The sequence below is a fragment of the Opisthocomus hoazin genome, chromosome 1, assembly GCF_030867145.1.
Source record: "Opisthocomus hoazin isolate bOpiHoa1 chromosome 1, bOpiHoa1.hap1, whole genome shotgun sequence".
Classification (NCBI taxonomy): domain Eukaryota; kingdom Metazoa; phylum Chordata; class Aves; order Opisthocomiformes; family Opisthocomidae; genus Opisthocomus; species Opisthocomus hoazin.
Genome location: NC_134414.1, coordinates 29,693,308 through 29,718,629, shown reverse-complemented (window position 1 = coordinate 29,718,629; position 25,322 = coordinate 29,693,308). Strand labels below are relative to the sequence as shown.

The 25,322-nt window shown below is 38.3% G+C and overlaps 1 protein-coding gene across 5 annotated transcripts in view; it reads right to left on the bottom strand.

The window, feature by feature from the left end:
- NBEA (neurobeachin) overlaps window positions 1-25,322 on the bottom strand; it is a 544,466-nt gene that overhangs the window by 421,323 nt on the left and 97,821 nt on the right. For all 5 annotated transcript variants that reach the window (XM_075420361.1, XM_075420351.1, XM_075420371.1 and 2 more), the window contains exons 2-5: window positions 22,045-22,276; window positions 15,614-15,714; window positions 15,270-15,365; window positions 11,521-11,642 (exon numbers count right to left, since the gene is read on the bottom strand). In XM_075420361.1, coding sequence (XP_075276476.1) covers window positions 11,521-11,642; window positions 15,270-15,365; window positions 15,614-15,714; window positions 22,045-22,276 — 551 coding nt within the window. The remainder of the gene's footprint in view (window positions 1-11,520; window positions 11,643-15,269; window positions 15,366-15,613; window positions 15,715-22,044; window positions 22,277-25,322) is intronic.

The following is a 25,322-nucleotide window of genomic DNA, read 5'->3' as shown; positions in this document are numbered from 1 at the left end:
AATAACCTGCACGACCACAGTACTGTATTTTGTACAATAGAATGATGGTTAAAAACCTTAAAATACAGCTTTTACAATAAGAACAAGTGAATCTGGTGTGGGCTAGTTTGAGACTTTGATTTACCTCCTTAGGGTTTTACGCCATTCAAAGAACTTTTCACCAGGTAGCTGCATCTCTCATAACGACAAATTTGTTTCTCAGTAACATAAGTCATCTTTACAAGCTAAAATGGTTCTGGCTAACAGAATCCTATTCTGAAGCATACTGAAAAAAATACACACTACTTGTCAACATATGGTGTAGTATTATTTGATTAGACATGCCAAATAATATTTTTTTTTAAATTATCAATGGCCAATCATGCAACTTTTTCACATTTTTACTTGATGAAACTTTATATAAATTGTGTAAAGTGCACCTTACTACTTTCAACAGGAGCTAGCAAGCATTTAGTTATACACTAAGAACACTAAGTAAAAAAGAAAAAAATTAAATAATACGAAAAGAATGGCTCCTGAAGAAATTTCTACACCTTTAAAATTTTTCCCTTTCCCAACCCCTTCAGTTACTGGGCTGACTTTGTCACCATTATGGTCAAATTGGACTGTTCCCGAAATTTTAAACACCAAATTGTCCTTACATGTGTAACTTCCTGGAGTTCAGCATATGAAGACAAGAAAACAATGAAATAATGAAAAAATATCTCATTTCCTAGCAGGACTCTTCATCTTGGAGTAGAATCAATGATTTCTTAAACATGAAGCTTAACCAAGATTTTACTTTTTGTCCTAGTGAATTAGAACTCTAACACAACAGTAGTTGCAAAACTAAGAACTTGGATATGTTCTTTGTTTACCTCAACGTTATAATATCTAGATTATGTTACTCTTCACATTTTATATCTTGCCAAAAGGTAAAGTAGGTTAGGGCTGGTCTCTAGGATACTGCACAGAAATTCTCTTACCAATTACCTACACGTGCAGAACTTGTCACATCCAAAGATGAAAGCCACAGAAACAAGAGCACTACTGTCAACACCCATACGGTTTTATGAGCCTTTAACTACCTCCCACAGCAGCTGGTATACAGTTTTACTACAGATCGTTCATAAAGCCCTTCTAGTTATGTTTCATTTCAGAGAGTTTCTCAGAGCAGCTACTAGATGTTATTACACTTTCATAGCAGGCAAGCATTCTTCCATCCGCTGGTGAAAACTGCTGAGTGATCTGTTCCTTTAGTTTAGGGCTTTACAAGCAACTTAACATATGATCATAGTACTGACATTGAGAAGATACTAACGCATTCTTGCCTGAAAGAAAAAAACCAAAAAGGTTCTTTTCTACTGACTTCACAGAATCACAGAATGGTAGGGGTTGGAAGGGACCTCTGGGGATCATCTAGTCCAACCCCCCTGCCGAAGCAGAGTCACCTACAGCAGGCTGCACAGGACCTTGCCAGGCGGGTCTTGAATATCTCCAGAGAAGGAGACTCCACAACCCCCCTGGGCAACCTTGTCCAGTGCTCCGTCACCCTCAGGGGGAAGAAGTTCTGCCTCATCTTCAGACAGAACTTCCTATGCTTCCCTTTCTGCCCATTGCCCCTTGTCCTGTCGCTGGGCACCACTGAAAAGAGTCTGGCCCCATCCTCCTGACATCCACCCTTGAGATATTTGCAGGCATTTAGAAAGTCCCCTCTCAGCCTTCTCTTCTTCAGGCTAAACAAGCCCAGCTCCCTCAGCCTCTCCTTGTAAGAGAGATCTTCCAGTCCCCTCACCCTCCTCGTAGCCCTCCGCTGGACTCTCTCCAGTAGCTCCTCATCTTTCTTGAACTGGGGAGCCCAGCACTGGAAGCAGTACTCCAGATGGGGCCTCACCAGGGCAGTGTAGAGGGGAAGAAGAAACTCCCTTGTCCTGCTGGCCACACTCTTCTTGATGCACCCCAGGATCCCATTAGCTTTCTTGGCAGCCAGGGCACACTGCTGGCTCATGGTTAACCTGTCATCCACCAGCACACCCAGGTCCCTCTCCACAGAGCTGCTCTCCAGCAGGTCCACCCCAAGCCTGTACTGACGCATGGGGTTGTTCCTCCACAGGTGCAGGACCCTGCACTTGCCCTTCTTGAACCTCATCAGGCTCCTCTCTGCCCAACTTTCCAGCCTGTCCAGGTCACGCTGAATGGCAGCACAGCCTTCTGGTGTATCTACCACTCCTCCCAGTTTGGTCTCATCAGCAAACATGCTGAGGGTACATTCTGACTCTTCATCCAGGTCATTGATGAAGAAGTTGAACAAGGCTGGGCCCAGTACTGACCCCTGGGGGACACCACTAGTTACCGGCCTCCAACCAGACTCAGCGCCGCTGATGACAACCCTCTGAGTTCTGCCATTCAGCCAGTTCTCAATCCACCTAACTGTCCATTCATCTAGCCCACACTTCCTGAGCTTCCCTAGGAGGATGTCATGGGAGACAGTGTTGAAAGCCTTGCTGAAGTCAAGGTAGACAACATCCACGGCTCTCCCCTCATCTACCCAGCCAGTCATGTCATCGTAGAAAGCTATCAGATTGGTCAGGCATGATTTCCCCTTCGTGAAGCCATGCTGACTACTCCTGATAACCTTCTTTTCCTCCACTTGCTTCATGATGGCCTCCAGGATAAGCTGCTCCATCACCTTTCCCGGGATGGAGGTGAGGCTGACCGGCCTGTAGTTCCCTGGGTCCTCCTTCTTGCCCTTTTTGAAGATTGGAGTGACATTGGCCTTTCTCCAGTCCTCGGGCACCTCTCATGTCCACCAGGACCTCTCAAAGATGATGGAGAGTGGCTCAGCAATGACATCCGCCAGCTCCCTCAGCACTTGTGGGTGCATTCCATCGGGGCCCATGGATTTATGGGCATTCAGATTGCTTAAGCGATCCCTCACACAGTCCTCCTCGACCAAGGGAAGGTCATCCTCTCTGTGGGCTTCTTCTCTTACCTCTGGGGCCTGAGATTCCTGAGTGCCTGCCTTGGCACTGAAGACTGAAGCAAAGAAGGCATTCAGTAGCTCTGCCTTCTGTGCATCCTCCGTCACCAGGACACCCGCCTCATTCAGCAGCGGCCCCACATTGTCCCTAGCCTTCCTTTTGCTGCTGATGTAGTTGAAGAAGCCCTTCTTGTTGTTTTTGACATCTCTTGCCAGCTTCAATTCCAGGTGGGCCTTGGCCTTCCTCGTCGCATCCCTGCATGCTCTGAGCACATTCCTGTACTCTTCCCAAGGGGCCTGCCCCTCTTTCCACATTCCATGGACCTTTCTCTTCCACCTTAGCTCTGCTAGAATCTCCTTGTTCAACCATGCAGGTCTCCTGCCTCCTTTGGTAGATTTCTTTCTCAGGGCGATGCACCGCTCCTGAGCACGGAGGAAGTGTCGTTTAAACAGCGACCAGCACTCATGGACGCCCCTGCCTTCGAGAGCCCTGGCCCACAGGATTCCTCCTAGTAGCTCCTTGAAGAGGGCAAAGTCAGCCCTCCTGAGGTCCAATGTTTTGATCATACTTGTCACCCTGCTTCCTCCACGCAGGATCCTGAACTCCACCATTTCATGGTCACTGCAGCCGAGTCTACCTCCAAACTTCACATCCTCCACCAGTCCCTCCTTGTTTGTTAACACAAGGTCCAGCAGAATGCTTTTCCTTGTTGGTTGCTGCACCACGTGCATCAGAAAGTTATCATCGATGCTCTGTAGGAACCTCCTGGATTGCGAATGCCTAGCTGTATGGTCTTCCCAGCTGATGTCAGGGTGGTTAAAGTCCCTCATGAGAACCAGGGCCTGTGACTGTGAGGCTGCTTGCAGCTGCCTGTAGAAGGCCTCATCAACTTCCTCCTCCTGGTCAGGTGGCCTGTAGTACACACCCACAGTAATGTCACCCTTATGAGCCTGTCCCTTAATTGTAACCCATAAGCTCTCAACTCGTTCTTCATCTGCCCCCAGGCAAAGCTCAATGCATTCCAGTTGCTCCCTCACATATAAAGCAACTCCCCCATCTCTCCTTGTTGGCCTGTCTTTCCTAAAGAGTCTGTAGCCATCCATTACAGCATGGCAGTCATGCGAGTTGTCCCACCACATTTCTGTGATGGCGACCAATTTGAAATTCCGTTATGTGCTTTTGCAACAGTTCTGCATTATCCCTATTACTATTAGCTCTAGAGGAGGACTGAAAAGTCTAGACATTTTGCACTGTGGGTTTTCTGGGTATTTTTCCTTTCTGGGTTTTTTTCCTTGTCCCGACACCAGTAAAAATAAAATTTAGAAAGCTCTTTCAGAATTTTTAGCCATTCGTCCATTAAATTGTTGTGGAAGCACTTGGATGTTTTAAGGACAAAAAACTACAATTATGACAATCCAGCCTCAGTTCACCCTCTAATTCCTTCACAGAGCCCAATGCACAATTTGAAAGAAAGCAACTCTTAAAAAAAACCAAACCCAAACAAAACAAAAAACCAAAACATAGAAAATCCAACAAAAACCCAGTCTTCATATCTAATTCCAGGCCTCACTTGGAAGTAATGTCACTCTATCTTCTTTTTTAGCAGAAAGAAGTATAGAGATTTAGAGGATGGATACTTCTCAGTTGAGTGTGCTTAAAGTTAGCTCTAAACTCTCAAATTTGCACTGTCTTTATGACAAAGAATCTATACCTCATTTTCAAGGAAATACTTCCAAAAATGTATTGAAATGTGATTATGATTGCACCAAGTCTTACTAAAACTAAGATAGTTAAAGTGACCATAGTACTGTGTGTCTAAAAGTTTGAATTTTCCTATTTTGCTGTCTACCCACTGGATCTCAGATTAAACAATTCATCAACATTAGATTTTGCATAAATTCTGAGAACAGAAGTCAAGAGCATCCTTAATTTGATTTTTTTTTCTTGGAAGGTTTCATTATAAAATGTGTTTTCCAGAGCACAATTCACTCCGGAGTGTTCTCTGAATATTACCATTTTTTTCCGTGATCTCTTAAAAGAAGTAGCAATTATTAACTGTAAATGGTATTCCAGTAATGCTTTTGCAAGATTTCAGGAAGTGATCACATCACCTTTACTCTCTTCTCTGTTCAGACTGTCCTTGACAGGATCACAGTAGCTCTTTCAGCAATGAAAAGTAGTTTATGGTCAGTTGGTTACCTACAATACCCCTCAACATCCTTCTGAATTACTGCTTTCTAATACCTAATGACCTATTCTGTAAACACGGCACCCATTATTCACTGCTAGGTATACGGGCTTGGTTGGTTTGCTTATACTAAACTTTGTGCTATAGAATTCTGAATCTTACCATTTCTACCTGGTTGCTCTGCAACAAAGCTTCCTCCTTATCACTATTTATCACCCATGCAAACATCAAAGACTTCTGATTTTCTTCCAGGATTGTCACACTCATTTTGTACTTGGTAAGAAAGCTACAATAACGTTCCAATCCACATGTATAAACAGACTGTCACTTAGCAGCTGCCCAACATCATCCTCAGAGATAATTAAAATTCTTTAAAAAACAAAGCAAAACAAAACAAATTGGCTTACAGTTCTTGAAGCAGCACTTAGCATTTAGCTAATTACAGAACAGTAGCAGTTTTCCCTCACATCTGGCAAATGTGGAAGCATTTCATTCTTCATTGTTAAGCATTAGTTTTTACATCACGGTCAAGCTGACGCGACGGCTGTTCCCCACTTCTTTCTGCACTCACTTAAAGCCTGGATCATACTTAAGAAGGTGATTGGGAATAGTCAGCATGGATTTACAAATTGGAAAACATTCTCAATCAAACTGATAGCCTTCTACAATGAGACGACTGCCTTTGAAGATGGAAAGGAAAGCTGTGGATGTTTATCCTGACTTTCCAGCAAGACCTTTCAACACTGTAATAACCTCAATGACAAACTAAAGAAGAACGAGCTACATAAGTGGACGATGAGGTGCTCTGAAAACTAACTGAACTGCTGGGCTAAAAGCACTGGTGTCAGTGGCATGAGTCCAGCTGGAGGCCAGTTACTACTGGAGTACTCCAGGGGACAATACTGAACCCAGTCTTGTTCAGATTCTTCATTAATAACCTGACTGGTGAGACAGAGTGCACCTTCAGCAAGCTTACAGATGATGCAAAATCAGAAGCAGTGGTTGATACACCCAGTAAGTGTGCAGTGTGCAGAGGGACTACAGCAGGTTGGAACAACAGGCCAACAAGAATCTCATGAAGATCAACAAAGGAAAGAGCAAAATCCTGCCCCTGAGGAGGAACTACCCCAAGCACCAGCACATGCTGTGTAGTGACCAGCTGGAAACCAGCTTTGCAGAAAGGGGACCTGCTGGTCTGGGTGGACAGTAAGTTCACCATGAGCCAGTAATGCGCCCTCATGGCAGAGGCAGCCAATGGCATCCGGGGCTGCATTAGGAAAAACATTGCCATCTGGGATGCACAGCACAAGAAAGACACGGGCACATCAGACTGAGTCCAGCAAAGGGCCACAAAGATGACTGAATGATCAAAGCCTCCGACACATGAGAAGAGGCTGAGATATGGAACCGTTACGCCTGCAGAAGAGAAGACGTGTAAATACCTGATGGGTGGGGAGTAAAGAAGACTGAGCCAGACACTTCTTGGTGATAGCCACTGAAAAGACACGACACTGCTTATTCCCAAGGTACTCAGCCCCCAGTGCTGGAACACAGGGATGGAGAGCAGAATAAGCCTCCCATAATCCAGGAGGAAGCAGTTAATGACCTGCTATGCCACCTGGACACTCACAGGTCTATGGGGCCAGATGGAATCCACCCAAGAGTACTGAAGGAGCTGGCAGAGGAGCTGGCCAAGCCACTCTCCATCATCTGTCAGCAGTCCTGGTTAACAGGGGAGGTCCCAGACAACTGGAGGATCGCCAGTGTAACATCCATCTACAACAAGGGCCAGAAAGACGATCCTGGGAACTACAGGCCTGCCAGCCTGACCTTGGTACCGGGCAAGATTATGGAGCGGTTCATGTTGAGTGCACTCACCAGGCATGTGAAGGACAACCAGAGGATCAGGCCCAGCCAGCACAGGTTCATGAAAGGCAGGTGCTGCTTGACCAACCTGATCTCCTTCTATGACCAGGTGAAACACCTAGTGGATCAGGGTAAGACTCTGGATGTTATCTACCTGGACTAGAGTAAGGCCTTTGACACTGTCTCCGTCAGCATCCTCCTGGAGAAACCAGCTGCTCATGGTTTGGATGGGTGTATGTTTCACTGCACAAAAAACTGGCTGAATGGCCGAGCACAGACAGTGGTAGTGAATGGACTTAAATCCCACTGGCGGCCAGTCACGAGTGGTGTTCCCCAGGGCTCAGTTTTGGGTCCGGTCTTGTTTAACATCTTTGTCAATAAATTGCATGATGGGATTGAGTGTTCCCTCAGTAAGTTTGCAGATGACACCAAGCTGAGTGGGAGTGTCAATCTGCTTGAGGGTAGGAAGGCCCTGAAGAGGGATCATGCCAGGATGGGTCGAGGCCAACTGTATGAGGTTCAACAAGGCCAAATGCCAGGTCCTGCACTTCGGTCACAACAACCCCATGCAACATTACAGGCTTGGGGAGCAGCAGCTGCAAAGCTGCCCAGCAGAAAAGGACCTTGGGGTGTTGGTTGACAGCTGGCTGAACATAAGCCAGCAGTGTGCCCAGGTGGCCAAGAAGGCCAACGGCATCCTGGCTGGTGTCAGGAATAGTGTGGCCAACAGGACAAGGGAGGTGATTGTGCCCCTGTACTCGGCACTGGAGAGGCCGCACCTTGAGTACTGTGTTCACTTTTGGGCCTCTCAGTACGAGAAAGACATTGAGGTGCTGGAGCGTGTCCGAAGAAGGGCAATGAGGCTGGTGAAGAGTCTAGAAAGCAAGTCTTATGAAGAGCGGCTGAGGGAGCTGGGACTGTTTAGTCTGGAGGTGTTCAAAAAATGTCTACATGTGGCAATTGAGGACATGGTTTAGCAGGCATGGTGGTGGTGGGTTGATGGTTGGACTTCATGACCGTAGAGGTGTTTTCCAACCTTAATGATTCTATGACTATTGAAATAGTATATGTTCTTTGTTGAATCTGTTGTTTTCCATGGTATGTTTTTAACATGATGCTATTTTGCTGGCAGTGCATAGAGACTGTATGTTTAACATTTCAGGACAAAAACATCAGCTGCAAGGTGTCTGTTTGTGAAGATATTAAATACTCTGCCTGGCTGGTTTACTTTAATCCTTGCTCTCTGTTGTGGAGGGGTAATAGGAGTGGTTGTTGGGGTGGGGAGGGTGGGAGTGATACAGGCCTCTTATAACAAACTACAGTACAAAAAGATCATTCACTTTATAATTACAAGTTGTGCATGCTAGTGAGCTATTGCTTTTAAAATATAGATTGTTTAAAAGACGGATGACTTTTAAGAAGAAAGTATGAAGAATGAGTTAATTTATATGACATATATTTTTCATCTAGTTAAACCAAAAAAGATATAACATGTCCAAAAAGCACACTAAAAGAAAACAACTTTTTGCTTTGGTATCTTCCTCTTGGTGGTGGTTGTGTGCGACTCAGCCTTTCATGTGGCAAAGTCTAAAATTTGTGTAAAGAAGTTTGGATGAATGATTTAGTTTGAATATTTTTCCTGGTTTTAATTATTAATTATGTCTTGCTTTAAGCCACTACAAAATAATGACAAGTACTTGCACTGTTCCTAATTTCCTTCTGAGGCCAGCATATTCAGTTTCTCTTATGTGTAGTACGTGCACATTACATTTACACAGACTCAGTTTTGGCTTTTGATTTCCGTAGGACTGACTTCTTTCTGTGGCTCATATAAAGCACTTGCAAGTTCCACATTTTTTAGTCACAGAAGTTTTATTTCCCACTCTTGATAAATATTCTCCTTTTACACATATTCCATCACAAGAGGTGACATAAGAAAGTGAAACATGGAACTATAATTAAAGATTTGTGTGCACAAGTGTGTGTGTGTGTGAGATAACGAGTCATTCATTCAGCACGGATATGGCCAAAGATTACTTCAAGAGTCTATGCATGCAGCAAAATACCTATGCTTACTAGAGAGGTTATGCTTTATGCGCTACAATAAGAGTGCTGAAACTCCTTATGTTTTGGGGCTACACTTTCTCCCCAGATTTCCAAATTGCAACAACAAAATATAGAAGACATTATTTTGTTACGTTCTCGGTTATGAAAAGAGAAAAAACCTGAAAACAAAGAAAAGCACACATCAACCATGAGGAAATATAAACTCAAAGAAAAAAGATCTTTTCTTACTCTGCTAGACTCTTAATTCTAATCAACCTAATAAATAGATATTATATTAAGTTACTTATTATAGTAAATCATACTGCCAGTGGACATTTTTTAAGCAAATGTGGAAATGTTATGGTTGTATCTAATAAGTATGTTAACAAAAAAATATTCTTTAGAGTGTAATGTTAAGGTAAGACCTAGAATTCTTTTGAAGAAAGAAATTCAGGTTCCTTCAATAACTCAAAGGGCAGCTTTGGGGGGTTTATTCAATGACACATTTGGAAACAAACACTCTAATCAAGGAAAAATCTGTTTATTAAGGACATGACGGAATATACACGGTAATTATTCTAAGCTATATCACTTCTTTGTAGCAAAGTTAACACAGGCTATGTTTTTGGACAAAAGGTCTAAATAAATATACTTAAAAATGGAACCAGAAGTTAATTCCCTCTGACACAGAGAAATATGAAGTATGCATAAATATTCAGGAAAGCTTAACACACGGAGGATTTTGAAGTATTTCAGTGCAAAAAATATGCTGAAATGCATGCTCAAAAATCTTAGAATTCAGTAAGAGTTGTAACCGTATCACAATAAACATCAGAACTACATCACGGAAAATATATATTTAAATAAAATAATCAAACTTCTGAAGTTCTTCTAACCTAATGCCACTGCTGCTTCTGCATTATACTGGAATCAGAGGGAATCATATCCATCACCCAAGTTGAAGGTCTTTCTACACTACTAACCCTTAGAAAAGCAGCATACATCACAGGCTGTGCAACTTCGGAGTATGCTTCTCCTGTTCTGAGGCAGTAATAAATTCTCAAACCAATTACATCACCAAAAGCTGCCAATTTTGAAACATAAATTTTGGCTGAGAAACAAATGATCATGTTAAATTCTTGTATATAAGTTTAATTCTATAATTCCATTTGTTACTGTTCTTGACAGACTGAAAAATAAGTAAAATATAGATGATACTAATAAACATATCTACAGCCAAGAGCTTGAAAAAATCTCCATGGTAAAATAACTATAACATTTAGCAGAAAATGGATGCATGGAAAAGCATTATCCCAGATGGTAATTTAGAGAAAATGTACTAATTTTTTTCTTCAGAATAAACCCAAATTATTTTAAATCAGATATTTGTTCCATAAAAAATATGAATTATTTTGATTTTCCGAGTAAACGCACAGTAAGATTTTTATATATAGATAGTACAAGTACCTTCCTGAGACCACATCTACTGCTGCTCTCCTCAGCTGACTACTAAAACCTTCTGCTCTTTAGACTATCTGGAATGACTACAAAGTGAGAAGCATTACTTTTGGTTACTTCCCTCCTTGTCCTACTCTTGTATTCCTGAGCTGACAAAACTCAATAGATCTTGCTTGATGTCCAGTCCTCATCTGTCTGCACAGCTGATATACAGTTCTTGAGAATATGAGAAAAGGCAAGTATATGAACTAGCAAATACATAAAGAATGAAGAAGTGCTGAAGAAAATACCAGCACATCCTGACACAACAAAAGGTTCCTTGGTTTCTTCATTCCTTTGTCCTTCAGCTAAGACAACTATACTTGAGCAGATATATGATTAATTTCTGAAAGGAAAAGACTTTTTTATGACTGACCAATAGAATAAACATTTTTATATTTGTACCATAATTTCTAAATATCAGAGGGCTTTATTAAGGATGTAACTAGTTCTATTTTTGTCACAACAGTCAACCTAAGTAAACTAACATTGTCTCTCCTGCAATTAATCTATTAGGAAATACAGCTTCCCTTTTTGGGAACGGGTGATCAATGAGCCATTTTTATATTCACAGATCCACTTTCTATTACCTCTAGCTAACGTGCAAACGGTTTGTTTTATAGTATCGACATCAGCTGAGAATCTTAAACACCAAACAGAAAATACAAGCACATTATCAGTTTACGGGTCTAAGAAATAATGTACTTCAAAATTGCTAAAGAAACCATCACATTAGATTTTATGGTTTATCTACAAGGCACAATGCCTTGCATCCATGGATTTATAAATTGCAAAGCAAAAAGTTCAGATGACTTTTTAAGAGTTTGCATACACTAAGCAGCCATTAAAATCTGCAGGCATTTGGGGGAAGAAAAGCATGTCAGAAACAAAAAAATATGAGGAAGATTAACGGTTATTAGGAAGTCAAAACAAACCATAACTACAGCATTATAAGTTACTTACCAATAAAGATAGGGTTTATCCTTATCTACATTGATATTGTTTAGTGGATCCATACGAAACCAGGTGTTAAGAGTAAACCCATTTTGATAAGGCCACTTAGCAATAGGAGGCAATGCAATTGCCTGGGGGGGGGAAAATAAGAAAAGAAGAAAACAGCAAGTCAAAAAAAGAATTTTTTGAGAAGTACGGTTAAAGGGAATGCCTTTCTAGAAACCTGTCATCCTAGATCTGCAGATCTGACCTAACTTTCAAATATTAGAGAAGAATATAAAAAAATCCTTCAAGTAGTGCTTTTGAATAAATGCATTAGTTTTCTATCTATTTTAAACTACTTTAATTTTTAACTGCATAAATTCTACCAATAGAGGACATGACACTAGATTTGCAAATGGGCAATATCAAGAGAAAAAAAGAGAAAAATTACTAAAACTAAACTATACTAAAACTAAACTATACATTCAGCTTTCACTAAGTATTCATTCATCAATAGATTTAAACATTAAGATCAAATTAACTTCAGATTCACTGTTAAAACTATGGTATAAAAACAGGTTGTTCTCGCTGATTTAAGAGCGCTATGAGTTTTTTTCCTACAAACAGTAAGGTAAGAGACTGAAAATCTTACCCCTATTCTCAGTTAAATAAATTAGTAAGGCATGACCTGGGAAGAAATTTGATTTTTCAATATTTTATTTTTCTGGGCTAAGACTGACGAAGAGGTTTCAGAGAACTCTTTCTCCCTGGGCAAGGCCCTGAATATCTGATCTACATTTGAAGTTTAAACTTTTTTGAAGTTTTGACACTTTGGGAAGGAAATCTGACAAACTGAACTTCAGAGGTCTCTTACTAAATAAGTTTTTTCTATGATACCACTAAAAGAGGAAACATTTTTTCTCATCGGTAGGATAACGATACACAAAATGCAGTCATTTAAAACTTTTAAGAAATTAAATTTTTGTAATAATTTAGAGGTAGGTGCTCATTACAATAAGTTCTTTCGCCCTCCACCAGACAAAATATAGAATATCCTACACAAAAGTAGTTAAAGAATAATAGCCTTTAATACCACTTTTTGCAATAAGTTCTATATGAATGCAAAGCAGAAGAAAACAGTTTTCTAAATAACTACAGCATGTTATTTCTAAGTGTATTTAGTTGATGTTTTTCATCTCCACTAAGATAATTTAAGCTTTTGCTACACCTCAATATAATAAAGGATAGTTAATTAGTATTTGTACTGAAGTGTTTTTATCAAAGCTACCACTGATATTGACCGAGTACTGGCACAGGTTGCCCAGAGTCTAAGGAGTCTCCATCCTCGGAGATGCTCAAAAGCCATCTGAACATGGTCCTGGTCTAGGTGGCCCTGCTTCAGCATAGGGGGTTGCCCAAGACGACCTCCATAGGTCTCTTCCAACCTCAAGCCTTCTGTGATTCTGTGTGATACTTATTAGTCACAGTTGGAAATATCTTTTCAGCAGTGCTCAAATCTTGTACTGTCCTGATTCATACAGAAGACTACCCACACTAAGATTCTATGCCAATGCAGTCAAGTACATAAAAAAATGGTACAGAGTGGGGCTGACTTTTCACCATTTTTATATGCAAGGCAATTGCTGAAAGAGTTTTAAGAGCAGAGAAATAGATAATTAAGAATGATAGGGAACTCAACGTAATTTTATAATGAGATACAGCAATGTGCTCAGACTATGCTAGTATTCGACTAGACAAAAAAAAAATAACAAAAATTCTGCTACCAGTCTGGTACCAACGGCTCAGTACAAATCATTTCAAGGAAGTCTTTTGGGATATCACTCCTGCCTCCTGAGATGAAGCTCCCCGCCTGAAACAGGAAAATTCCTGCTTGATGACAAACAGGAGCACCAGCTAAGAATACTACCACCATTACAAGGTGCCCTCCAAACAGAGTGACTAATGTGCTACTTAGACTGGCACAGATGCAACACAGCACTGGGAAGAGCCCTTCAGCTGGGACAGTGAAGCAGATCTCACCAGCAGGTCAGCAGACTGGTTTAGCAGACTCTTGTCTCTTTCATACTGAAGTCTTGGTTATACAAGGAGCATGCACTCAACTTTAAAGAGGGCCAATCCCATATTTATTATGCCAGGGAAACTTTATGTTGTTTCTCTGTCTGATGTCATTACTGTGCATCAGACCTGAAAACCTGCGCTCAGTGCTAGTAAAATAGGTCCACTTCAGAGGATGACTCCTCTCCACAACTTCACAGTGTAATCCAACATGTACTACTCAAGAAATGTAAATATGAAACTCATATTTCTTGATTTGCAGGTGCACAGTCAATGATGAGTGGTATGTGAAACACGATCCTAACCAAGAAAAGAGAAATGCCTCTTATGCCTTTCAATCAAGCAACTTTATGCCCCCATAAAACTGTCAGCACTGAAAATTTAATTTTAAATATGATTACCAATAATTGATGCATCTCTTTGGACAGGGAGGAATATTTGAAATTCTTCTTCTGCAAAACTTTTTTTGAAGCTATAACACAAAATTAAATTTAAGAGAGACATTTCATCAGCATTTGCCTCTGAAGCTGAGAAATGTCAAAGCAGTATGTGTCATTGTAGACTTTCATATTCTGCAACAGCTGTCTTGCTGCTGCATGTACTTTTAGGAGAGGTTAACTGCGGTTTTGACTTAGCAGTAGCAAATAAAACTCTCTCTTTCAAAACCCAGTAATTAATTCCTTACACACTCCACCCTGTGCATTTTGCTGACACATCTGTTTGTGCAGCTGTATACCAAAAAAGTCCAGGGAAGTGATCTAGCCAAAAATAACCCAGGTGAAAAACAGTGATTTTCAGCCAGTTTATTCTCCTGATGCAATCTACCACACCAACAGCTGTATTCACAAAGAAGAGGAGGTGGTGCTTTATGCTTGAAGAAAACTATCATCAGTGCTATTGAGGAAATACAAGCAGAACAGCCCAAGAGAAGCTCCTACCACCTTTCACGCACTGGCATGAAAAGGTATCCCAGGATTATTTTCCCTTAAAAGATTCCAAATTCTACCATGAGCACATATTGTTCCGTAACAGAATGGAACTGAACCTCAAATCTGGATTTCTCATTTTTAAGCGTTTCTATTTACTGTCTTAACAATCTTATTTATAAATCTGTATACAGTATGTGAATTTATTTTTAGGTTTTTCTGAACATACATGCAGTGAAAGGAAAAGAGAATATACCTTTGAGAAGGTTTAGAAAGGAATACAATTTCATTATTATAAGTTGTCACAAAAAGTAAAGCCAAAAGAAGACTGCATTTAAATCACTGCCTTCAGGGAAAGCCAATGGCTGATGGAGTTCAGACAAAAAGAAAAAGACATAACAAAATCTGTGACTAAGCTGTCACTGTAAAGTGTGATGACATGCACAAGCTCATCCTTCTGTTTTCCTGAAGTCTCCACTTTACACAATATCAATTACATTATCCAAATAAAATAATATTGTTCTTTGGAATTTTCAGTTTTCACTTTTATGATCATTTCCATAGACAAAAATCCGCTATTTGACATTCTGTCCTCACAAGTGCAACTTCTTAACACTACAACTACTTTTCAAACCGATGGAAGTCAAGGTCTACACTACTCAAGCATGTACTTCCCATCTCGTTTCCTTCTCAAGAACTTCCAAAACCAAATGAAAGGAAATGCAAATGAGGAGCAATTTATTTTTTCCTCAAGTATTTTGTTTGAAAACTTACTGCAGCACTACAGCCTGGGAAGTTGAAAAAGGTATCGGGCCCATGTCTCTGTGGCATCTGATTAAGGACTGATAATAGTTTAACCGCATGCCTTGGCTGTGAAAACAAGAAAATTGCACAACAGTTAATACAACCATTTTTGTACTCTAGGCTACAACGGAAACTGGATGGCTTTCAAACAACACAGCAAATTAAAGGAGTTAGCAAAAATACTTCATAAACACATGTTCAATCAACATGAAAAAAAAAAGGATAATTCAAGTCTATATGTCCCAGGAGACAATTTATGTTAACTTCAGGCTCTAATGGAATGACACTTAATGCTTTATCTGATCACAGCTTACCCAGATTCCATTTTCGCCTCGAAGCATGCTGAACAAAAGCTTCAACTCTTTGACAGTGATGCTGTAGCTGGCAAGAACCCCCAACATATCAACTAGAAGATCTTCAAAGGAAAATAAAGTTATTCTGAACTCTGAATTTAATTGTTTTGACAAAAAAGCTGAAAAAGTTAATACCTTTAAAATGTACTCACAATTTCTAAAAATCAAACTTAGTTGCCTTAAATATTTTACAAAGGATTTCATATTCTCATTGTTTTAGTTATTTTAAAAATAAATTTACATATGCAGTTTTAGATTTTGTATCACACTTTGAACAAAGCATCTATTAAATTCATGAAGAATTAATTCTTTCTGTTTTACAACATTCTTCATACTTTATGAAGTAATTTATTGCTCCTTTCTGGTACCTACATCTGCAGTAAGGTTTTCTTCATTCCTCTGACGTCAGTATTTTTCGAAAATTTATGACCTAAAAGATGCTTCACATTATTCTCTAACTTCAGCACAGCACATTATACTGAAAATTTTTTTGGTTCCCATGGTTTGGCTACAGTGATAATGCTTCCTTTTTACCACAATGAAAGGCCATGAAAAAATCCCAAACAAACAAAAAACCATGAAAAAAACTGAAAAAAATCACGAGAAAACAGTAACAGACCACTATAAGAAGTAGTGATCAAAACTGATGTAATAGAACTTTCATTAAAAAAAATCTCCCCAAACCCATAAACTTTAAAAGTAATAGCATTACATAGCAGGCCCTTTAGAGACTATCAGGTTTGAAATTACTGCTAGTGCTTGGATCTTTATTTTAAAAAACTGAATTTCATTTTAAGGATTTGTTAGCTTGTGGGATGCTGGACCTTGCCTTCTACTCCACACTTTCTTCTGGAATAAAACACACTACTAAGAATTACTACTTCCCTCTAGCAGGAGGAAAAACAATTTGCTTATCTCTACAGATGTGGCATAAGAAATTCAATTCAGAGATCAAGCAGTGAATTGCAGAAGTCCCAAAACAAAAAAGTTACGACAGAATAGAATCAGCATTAACAAACATTTTCAATTTTCTCAACAATCAGAAAATTCCCCCCATAAAACTTGTAGAAAACTTGAACAAGCTTATATCTTCTTTGCAGGACTACTTGCTCTCCTTGTTCATTAGTGAAAGTATGACTCTTACAGGTGCTAACAAAGACTAATCTTAAAAAGCATTCATCCTTTTCAAGGACATCTCACATTGATATTTTGTTTTAAAACAAATTTTCTCTCTGCAAATCTGTACGTATGTGTTTTTGAGTAAAAGCATCAATATCTAACCTGTTCCACCATGAAATCAACCTGTGGTCCTCAGTAAGCAAAAAGCATGTGTGAAGAATGAAATATAATCTGATTTACAGGACATACAATAAACTGTTCAGTGAATGAAATCGCATGTCAGGAAACGCAAAAGAAAAACACTGTAACTTGCAGACATTTTTGCCATAAGATCTGAATATATTCCTAATGTTCAAGACTTTTCCCCTCTTTTCTTTAAAGGAAGAGTTTCTTTAATCTTCCCTTTAAAACCAGTGCCACATATTTGTGACAGAATTTCTTAAAGGGAAGCAAAATAAAGCTAAGAAAACTAAACCCCCTTGTCTTTTATGACAGAGAATTCTATGACTCAGCTCCTGTAGTATCTACAAGCATCTGCCCCCTTCACTGTACAGTCTCCAGCCTGCAACATGAAGCTGGCAGTGATTGCACATATTGTACGTGATCAGAAATTGAGAGCAGTAACACACTGAAAACTCGGAAAGAAAAACCAGCATGAGTGAATACTAATCTGTGGCTGAGAATTTCCTCATTTCTATTCTGTAGTCTTAGGTACTCCAAATTTTGCTTCCTTTACAGATAAAAAGTGTTGCGTAGAAGCAAAGTTGTTTGGTGAAAATCAGGACAACCTTAAAAAATATATCTTCTAACATAGATGACAAAAGTGTAAATTATTACAGTCAAACACAGAAATGATTGTCAGTTTTTTTAAAATTACTGAACTTGTGCTGCTTTGTTTCATTGTTATAGCCCTGTACTACCTTTTGGCACAGAAAATTTCTTCTTTCTACTGAAGTTGTTGACAACCCACAGGCATTAGAAACACATATTTATAAGTAATGAATAAAACATTGATGGGAAGAAATAAATGTAAGCTCCCTAACAATGTATCTCTAGGTAAAACAAAGACCTGAAACACTGAAGCCCAGTAGGTAACAAGTAAAGATCAAGCAAAGTCGAAGCACTTGATAATTAAAAATATTGCTGTAAACACCTCTAAAGAAGTTTGTAAAAACATTGCTGTAAACACCTCTAAAGAAGTTTGTTTCTTGTTTCAATATAACAAGACTTAAACTGTACTCTATTACACGAATTTATTCATACTTATTAGAAATCTCATATAAAAGAATCAGCCCACATCTGGCTTTATAAATCCTAATAATCCACTCATCTATAAACGGACAAAGGTCACAAAACATACTACAATTGCATTTTTTTTAATCTTTACTTCATTCTTCTGTATTAAGACAGACCATATATATAACTGGTATCTATGATCCCATTTCAAAAACACGACTGGGTAAAATAATATTAAGTCCAGAAGGAGAAAACAGGCACCATTTCTCATTTGTAATGCATTTATAAAATGCACCAAATGCAATAGATTTTATTTCTGTTAATGGCACCTGCTGACTACTTTCATACTAAGCAGTTTATATACTGTCTAGAAATTAACCAGAAACTTTGAAGGAATGCTTAAAGCAGTCATTTAATATGAAAATACAATGGTAAAAGAGCCTGCCTGTCTTTCAAGCAACAATGAGCATATATCAAAATGAACGGTGTGGCATTAACTTTAGAAGACATATTGGGACAGCGTTGGAAACGCAACTTCAGGAAAACTACCCTCATGCCTCCTTAACCTTTTAACCCAGGTAGCCATGAAACTGTTGAGTTTGAACACTGTTGGTGAAGTAAATTAATTTCTACAGGTTGGCAATAAAGAAGGTGATAATTTTGCAGTTTTTCTTATGGAATCAGTTGAAAGAGCAATGCTTGTTAACAGCCCATTAATGACAAAGAGGTCAAAAACTAACATTTTGGCTTAAAAACTAGGAAGTTTCAGTGCTTAGGAATTCAGTTCCAGCAATTTTAGAAAACTACCTACAGCATCACAACAGAACTGCCGGAAATAAAATGGGGCTCAAGGGAGACATCTCCACTCTGTATGAGTTCAGGCTACTTTGTCATCCACCATTCAGACTTCTCTGAAGGTGCTACAGGTGCACTATCCCAAAGAGGCTCTCAGAGCAGATGAGCTGCTTCACTGCTCATCACCTGGAAACAGAGAACTGTAAAAGTGAATCCCTCAAAGCAGACCCTGTGCAGCCGTTAAAAAAAATGTGTCAATCACCTGTGCAAGTAATTTAGTAATCTTTTCCCCTTAATCATTGATAAAATGGCTGACCATCCCCTGTCTTAGCATAACAGATCATCACAGTACAGATATGACTTCTCACAGGTGATGCTTCTGGAAAGCAAATTGGAACAGAAGTGGCAATGATCCCATTTGGATTGCAATTGAGACTTTCAAGGTGATTAAGTCTGAATCTGCAAGATCTCAAGAAGTGAGATATTTCAAGTGCTGAGAAGCCTCAAGAATCTGATAGTCTTCATCTAAACAGACAGACAAGTTCTTCTCACTGCAAAAGATTGGGTACATGTTTATTTGCTGTTGTCTTACTTTCATAAAACCAGAGAAGAGTGGCTTCAGATTTAGACTGGTCCTGAAAGCATGCTGTCAGAACATAAAACAGATATTATGCCTGTCTTTTCTACTTAAACCTTATCTAGGTCTAATCATAGCATTTCACAAAGGAACAAGTCTGATGACCTCAAAACAAGCAAACAACTCCCAAAACAAACAAATAAAAACCCAGAAAACCTGTACCCTTTATGGATGATAAAAGCCAATCGCAAAACATCCGGCTGACAGTGTTAGCAACTGTTTCAGGAATGAAGTGGCATTAACTTCCTAGGACTAAGCACTAACACAGCTCTTGTTCAAAACTTCCTCCCTGAATGCTAAAATTCATTTTGCCACAAAATTTCTTACTTTATTCTCTGAGTTTGGAAAGTTCATAGAAATATTTCAGACAAAGCAGTTCCACAGTCATCTGGTGTCAATTATGACCTCAACAAAGCAGATTAGGGAACACAGATACTGCATTAGTTGTCACTGATTTTGTCATCAGTTTCTTACCATTGAACTAATAATTACACAACCATATTTATTACTTCTGACTTATTATTAACATTGTTATTTCTAAAAGGGTAGTGAGGCGCTTGCAGAAATCAAGAGATAAAAGCAAAATGACAAATTTGGCTGCTTCCATGTCTTTGTCAGAAAAATTCAAAAAACCCCACATTCTCATCTATTAACAGTTATCAGAGAAAGACCCCACAAAATGTGACACGTTGATTCCCGCTTACGTTATTTAGCAGACTATTCAGATAATTGGCTCACATTGCAGGGCTAAAATGCCATCAGAATTCCAATTTTCAGTTTTGATTCAAAATTAAATATGTGCTCTCTTTGTCCATCTAAGTATACAGAAGAGTAAGCTTGCTACCGTTTTTTCTGTGGAAGGTGTCCTTCTGAAGTACTGTGTGACCAGCCTCAGAAAAAGACTAATGGGGTAGAGGCTCCATTAATTTTTTTGTTAATATACTACCCCTGGCTTATATAAATAATTGTAAATTCAGAGTGATTTTTCAATTCCCAAATGCTCCTGGAAGCCAGATCCTGTACTCTCGATTTCTGACTTCTACAATTAGCTAAGCATTTTAAAAATTTTTCTCTAATGGGGACACCATTACAGTTATATACACCACGTACAGCAGTACTATTCAGGGGAGCTCAAAATTGACACATTTTATTGGTATGATTACTGATGTAAGCACATTATTACCATCAGTGAAACCCTTAAAAACTTGAAGATAGAAATGTTTGTTTTCATCAGCTAATGTCTTATGTTTAATGTGGAATAAAACAGTAACTTTGCCCTGATACTATTCTGACATATTTACAAGTCCTGCAAAACATAACATACTTAGCGAAAACCACTGGTTTGTGATTCTATTGATCTATTATACTTCAGTCTGAATCTCACAGTACAATATTTAGTATAACACTTCTGGTTTTAGCATTTACACATACACTTCTAATAACAAGGTGTTCGCTAAGACTTGCTTTGAAATACTCAATGAAGCTTTTTCAAATACTTAATATTACAGCCTTCTTCATACTGAAAAAAAGCCATGGACAAAAACGTATTCGAATATTCCAGTTTTCATGCTGCTGCTGTTCTCCTCTTGTTTCTGGTCTGAAATCCTTCCTGGTTTACTGTTCCACAAAGCCTATATTTCTGTCAGAAATCAGCTCATCAAATAAAATTTTAGAATTATGCAATACAAACCTCTTCAATCTTTCAATAATGCCTCAAAATTTAAGTATCCTACTATCAGTCTCAAACTATATAAAAATTAAGAACAATTTTCACACTGAGTTGAATGAAATTGCTTGGCTTAAGTTTCTCCCCAAGAAACATAAGAAGTAGATAAATATTCATACGTAGTTCTCAGCTGCCATATTTAAATGTGACAACCAAGCCTGCTCCTCTAACCAAGTAATTCAGCATTACAATCTGTACCCTACTACTGAGAGGACGTAGTATGAAATAACATAAATTCTTTCAGAAGTACTTTAAAAACCTTTGCTGTGCAATAACTTCATCACTTATTTTCAGTAAGCAAACAAAGTATGCTATTTTTTTAATGCTGTAAAAATTATAGGACATTAAAAACCATAAGTATAAAAGGTGAAGAGATATTATAGGGAGCATAGCTATATATTACAAAATGATTGTTTAATATAATCCAAATGTCCAGCATTCAATGCTATGAATAATTTCTGATATGGTGTCAGGCATAGGTTATGTTTAAAATGGATCATAATAACAATTCTAACATCTGAATAATCCAAAATGATCAATGCACTTAAAAACTAAAACATTACCCTGACAGTTCATAAGTCTAACACGTACTGTTCTTAATTATGTTCCAAATTGCTTTTTTTTGTCACTAAGATAACATTATCTTCTCAGATGAATTAACAGGCAGTTCTTTTAAACAATGTATCCACATATACTTTAAACTAAGAATATATTTTTGTCATTTTGCTGAAACTGATAAAAAAGTACTTCTGATTCAATAGCAGTACTAACCAAAACACCACATTAAGTAAAAACCAAGACATGCCCAACTCTTCCATAATCACAAAATGCTGACAGTTCAAGAATGCAATAATTATTTCATCAGCTGGCAATTTATACCTGCAATCATGTCGTCCACAGTACTCATCTTCAGCAGTACCTGTTCAATTAAGCCAACTTCCGTGCTAGTCTGTAAGTTACGGACACTTTTACGTAGAATTGCTGTGAACATACTCCAGATTTCTGCTTGGCACGTTACATCACAGTGCTCCAAAAGCTCTGACATGCACGTAATGCTCTCTGCATCCTGGATTATAAAGTTCATCTCTAGATCAAATTCGCCACCAACCAGCTACAAAAGAAAACAAGAACAGCATTACTGTGTGAAACACAATTTAGTGTCTTTCATACCTTCACTGTGACCACCACTGAATATTTTTTGCTTGATGAGAGAGGTAATTTTGATAGACAAACTCACAGCTATGATCTGTAAGACAGAAAATTAACAATCATGCTATGCAAAACCTAGCTTGTAAAAAACATGCACAGTAATATCATTTTATTACCTTCAATTTTGTCATAGTGATAAATACAACACTTTCATAAAATAAAATAAAAATATATTTGAAATATTCCTTCCTATAGAGTAATTGAAATGGTAGCCTGGCCCAGAGAGAGGCAGTGCAGAAGCTGCAGAACATGAAAATTTCAAGAGCAATTGAAGCTTTGTTACAGTTCTCTGAAGATCAGTTTGCCTACTCGGAAATAAAAAGACACTGAAAATAACCTAGCAATGTTTTCTTCTGATATAAACCAACATTTGCCCTTAGTTATGTATTTGCAAGACTTTACTGCCCTTTCCATCGTACCACCGAAACAGTCATTCAGTCATGCTCGGAAAAAGAATCAGTCATCTGCTCTGGACCAAAGCAGACACGGAAAACTTGTTAATTATACCACAGGTCAGTTCACCATGTGGCCAAGGAAACCTACTGCTGGTGCACGAGAGAGACAGCACTGGGTGAGGAATAAGCACTCAGATGAAAAATGATTTAACAGCAGTACTGATGAAATCACAGCCTGACTCCTATCTACCCAGATATCATCAGATGCTATACAATGTCCTGAGCTCCAATTAAATAGCACAACTACCAGGCACATTTTGGGTGGGAGGGGAAAAATTAAAAAAAAGAAAAAAATTGGTAACAATTTGCAAAAGATATAGTCAAGATCAAATATACCTCAAGGAACGCAATTCACCAATTTCAGTCACGTAACTTAAAAAAGATGAACTCAAAACACTTTACTGAACTGAGTATGAAACAGTTGAAAAAAAAAAATCCCCCTTTAATGGCAGAAACATCTTTCAATTTTGACGGAAACAAAGCCTGACTCTTATGCATCCTACTTTCTCACAGTAACTTTGAAAACTTTCGAAAGCATAAGTGTTAAATCTCAATAACTGCAAATATATTACCCAATTCAGAAAGGCAAAAGAACAGAATAAATTAATTCTAAAATTCTTTTAGGACACTGTTTGCTACTTTTTTCTGGAAGTTATGTAATTAAAAATGCAATAATGTTTTCAATCAAAGATACCCAAATAATTAATCTCTTATAAGTACTTATTTCCAATGGTCACTTATAATATAAGGGTATTTCATAGCCTATTTAAAAGCAGTTGATATTGCCTTAAAATTAAACTCCAAACAAGAAGCTACCTGAAATATTATGCAAACTTTTTTTTGATGGTTAAACCTATTCAAATATTCAAAGTCTTCTTTCAGTCCCAATCTTCAGACACAATTAATGCAACTAAGCAAGAACTAGCTTTGGCTTCTACCCTAATTCATAATTTTCATCCACTTACAAATTACTTTTTCTCTATCAATTATTGCTAATGACCAATTTATAATTTTCTAACATAAAAGCTTCTAATATACGAAACATATAAACTGACTACCTCCTTAGTTCTCCTGAGACATCTAATTACATTCAAATAAAACTATTATCTTAATTATGATTAGTATTTTAGTTTAGAACTTGTGACTGCATATGATATATTTGCATATTTAGTAAACACATATTGTGTACCAAGGGCAGGCAATAAAACTGTCAAAGTTAGAAGCACAGTATTTCTATGGTCATTCTTCAGAATCATGAAATAATTTTACAGAGCAAAATGCCACACTTTTCAAGAAACCCAGGTGGAGTTTCCATTTATGAAAACAGGAGTAACTGGTGGGTTTTTTTGTATCTCTCCATCTGGATGAGCCTCTCTGAGATTATGATAAAAACACACAGAGGTAAAACCAGCACCTGTAGAAGGCATTCAATTAAACTCTCTTTGATGCTTATCCTAAGGCGAAATGAAGCACCTGGAAGTGTCTACTTCCTTCCATTTCTTTCCATGCAGGAAACCACATATGTGGAGTCTCCATCCTTGGATACATTCAAAAGCCATCTGGACGTTGACCTGGACAACCAGCTCTAGCTGGCCCCACTTGTGCAGGAGGGTTCAATCAGAGAACCTCCAGAGATCCCTTCTAACCTCAACAATTCTAATTAATAATATTCAGATATACAACTTTTAGACACCTAATTTAGGTGAGATGAATCACACCATTTGTTTTTGATAACAGATCGACCTAAGAACAAGGAAAAAAACTAGTAATACCTCAGTTGGAATGCAGAGGTTCAATACAGATTGACTACCCTTTCCTCAAACACTACTCATCATAAAATTCTTGCTAATGTAAATTAATAAACTACTGTAGAATGGTTAAACCAGACTAATATAATCCACAAAAGACTAAAATAACTCAAACTGTATTTACTTGCTAATGCAAATTAATATACTAACGTGTAACATTTAAACCAGACTGAAACAGAGCTCACTGTATCAGTCTGAAGTGACGGGACGTTTCAGTACTGTTAAAAACATGCTGTCTGTATATATAAAACATCTCAGTGAATCTGCGTCAAAAAAAACCAGTAAATGTTAATAAAATTGGTTTCATGGAGAATCTTCTGCTGGGCTATGGACTATCTGGCAGGTTCTTACGATCCTTTTACTTGTCCTTTTGGCAGCAAGACATCTATAGTCCAGAGTGACTGCTTATTTCACCAAAGAAAACATTAAAAGGTACCTGATTTGCCCTTAACTGCATTTTAAGCATATTTCAGCCACTATGATCATAATTATCATTAAAGTCAATTTCCTCAATAAAGGAAAAAAATTAATGAACAAATTAATGGTCACAGCAAAAATTTAAGAAAGTGGGGGAACAGTTACTTTTTTAAAGTAGTCATCCTAAAAATCAACATAAATTAAAAATATTAACAGTCATGATAAAAAGAATTCTAAGAAGACAAGCAAAATCTAAACAAAAATGAAG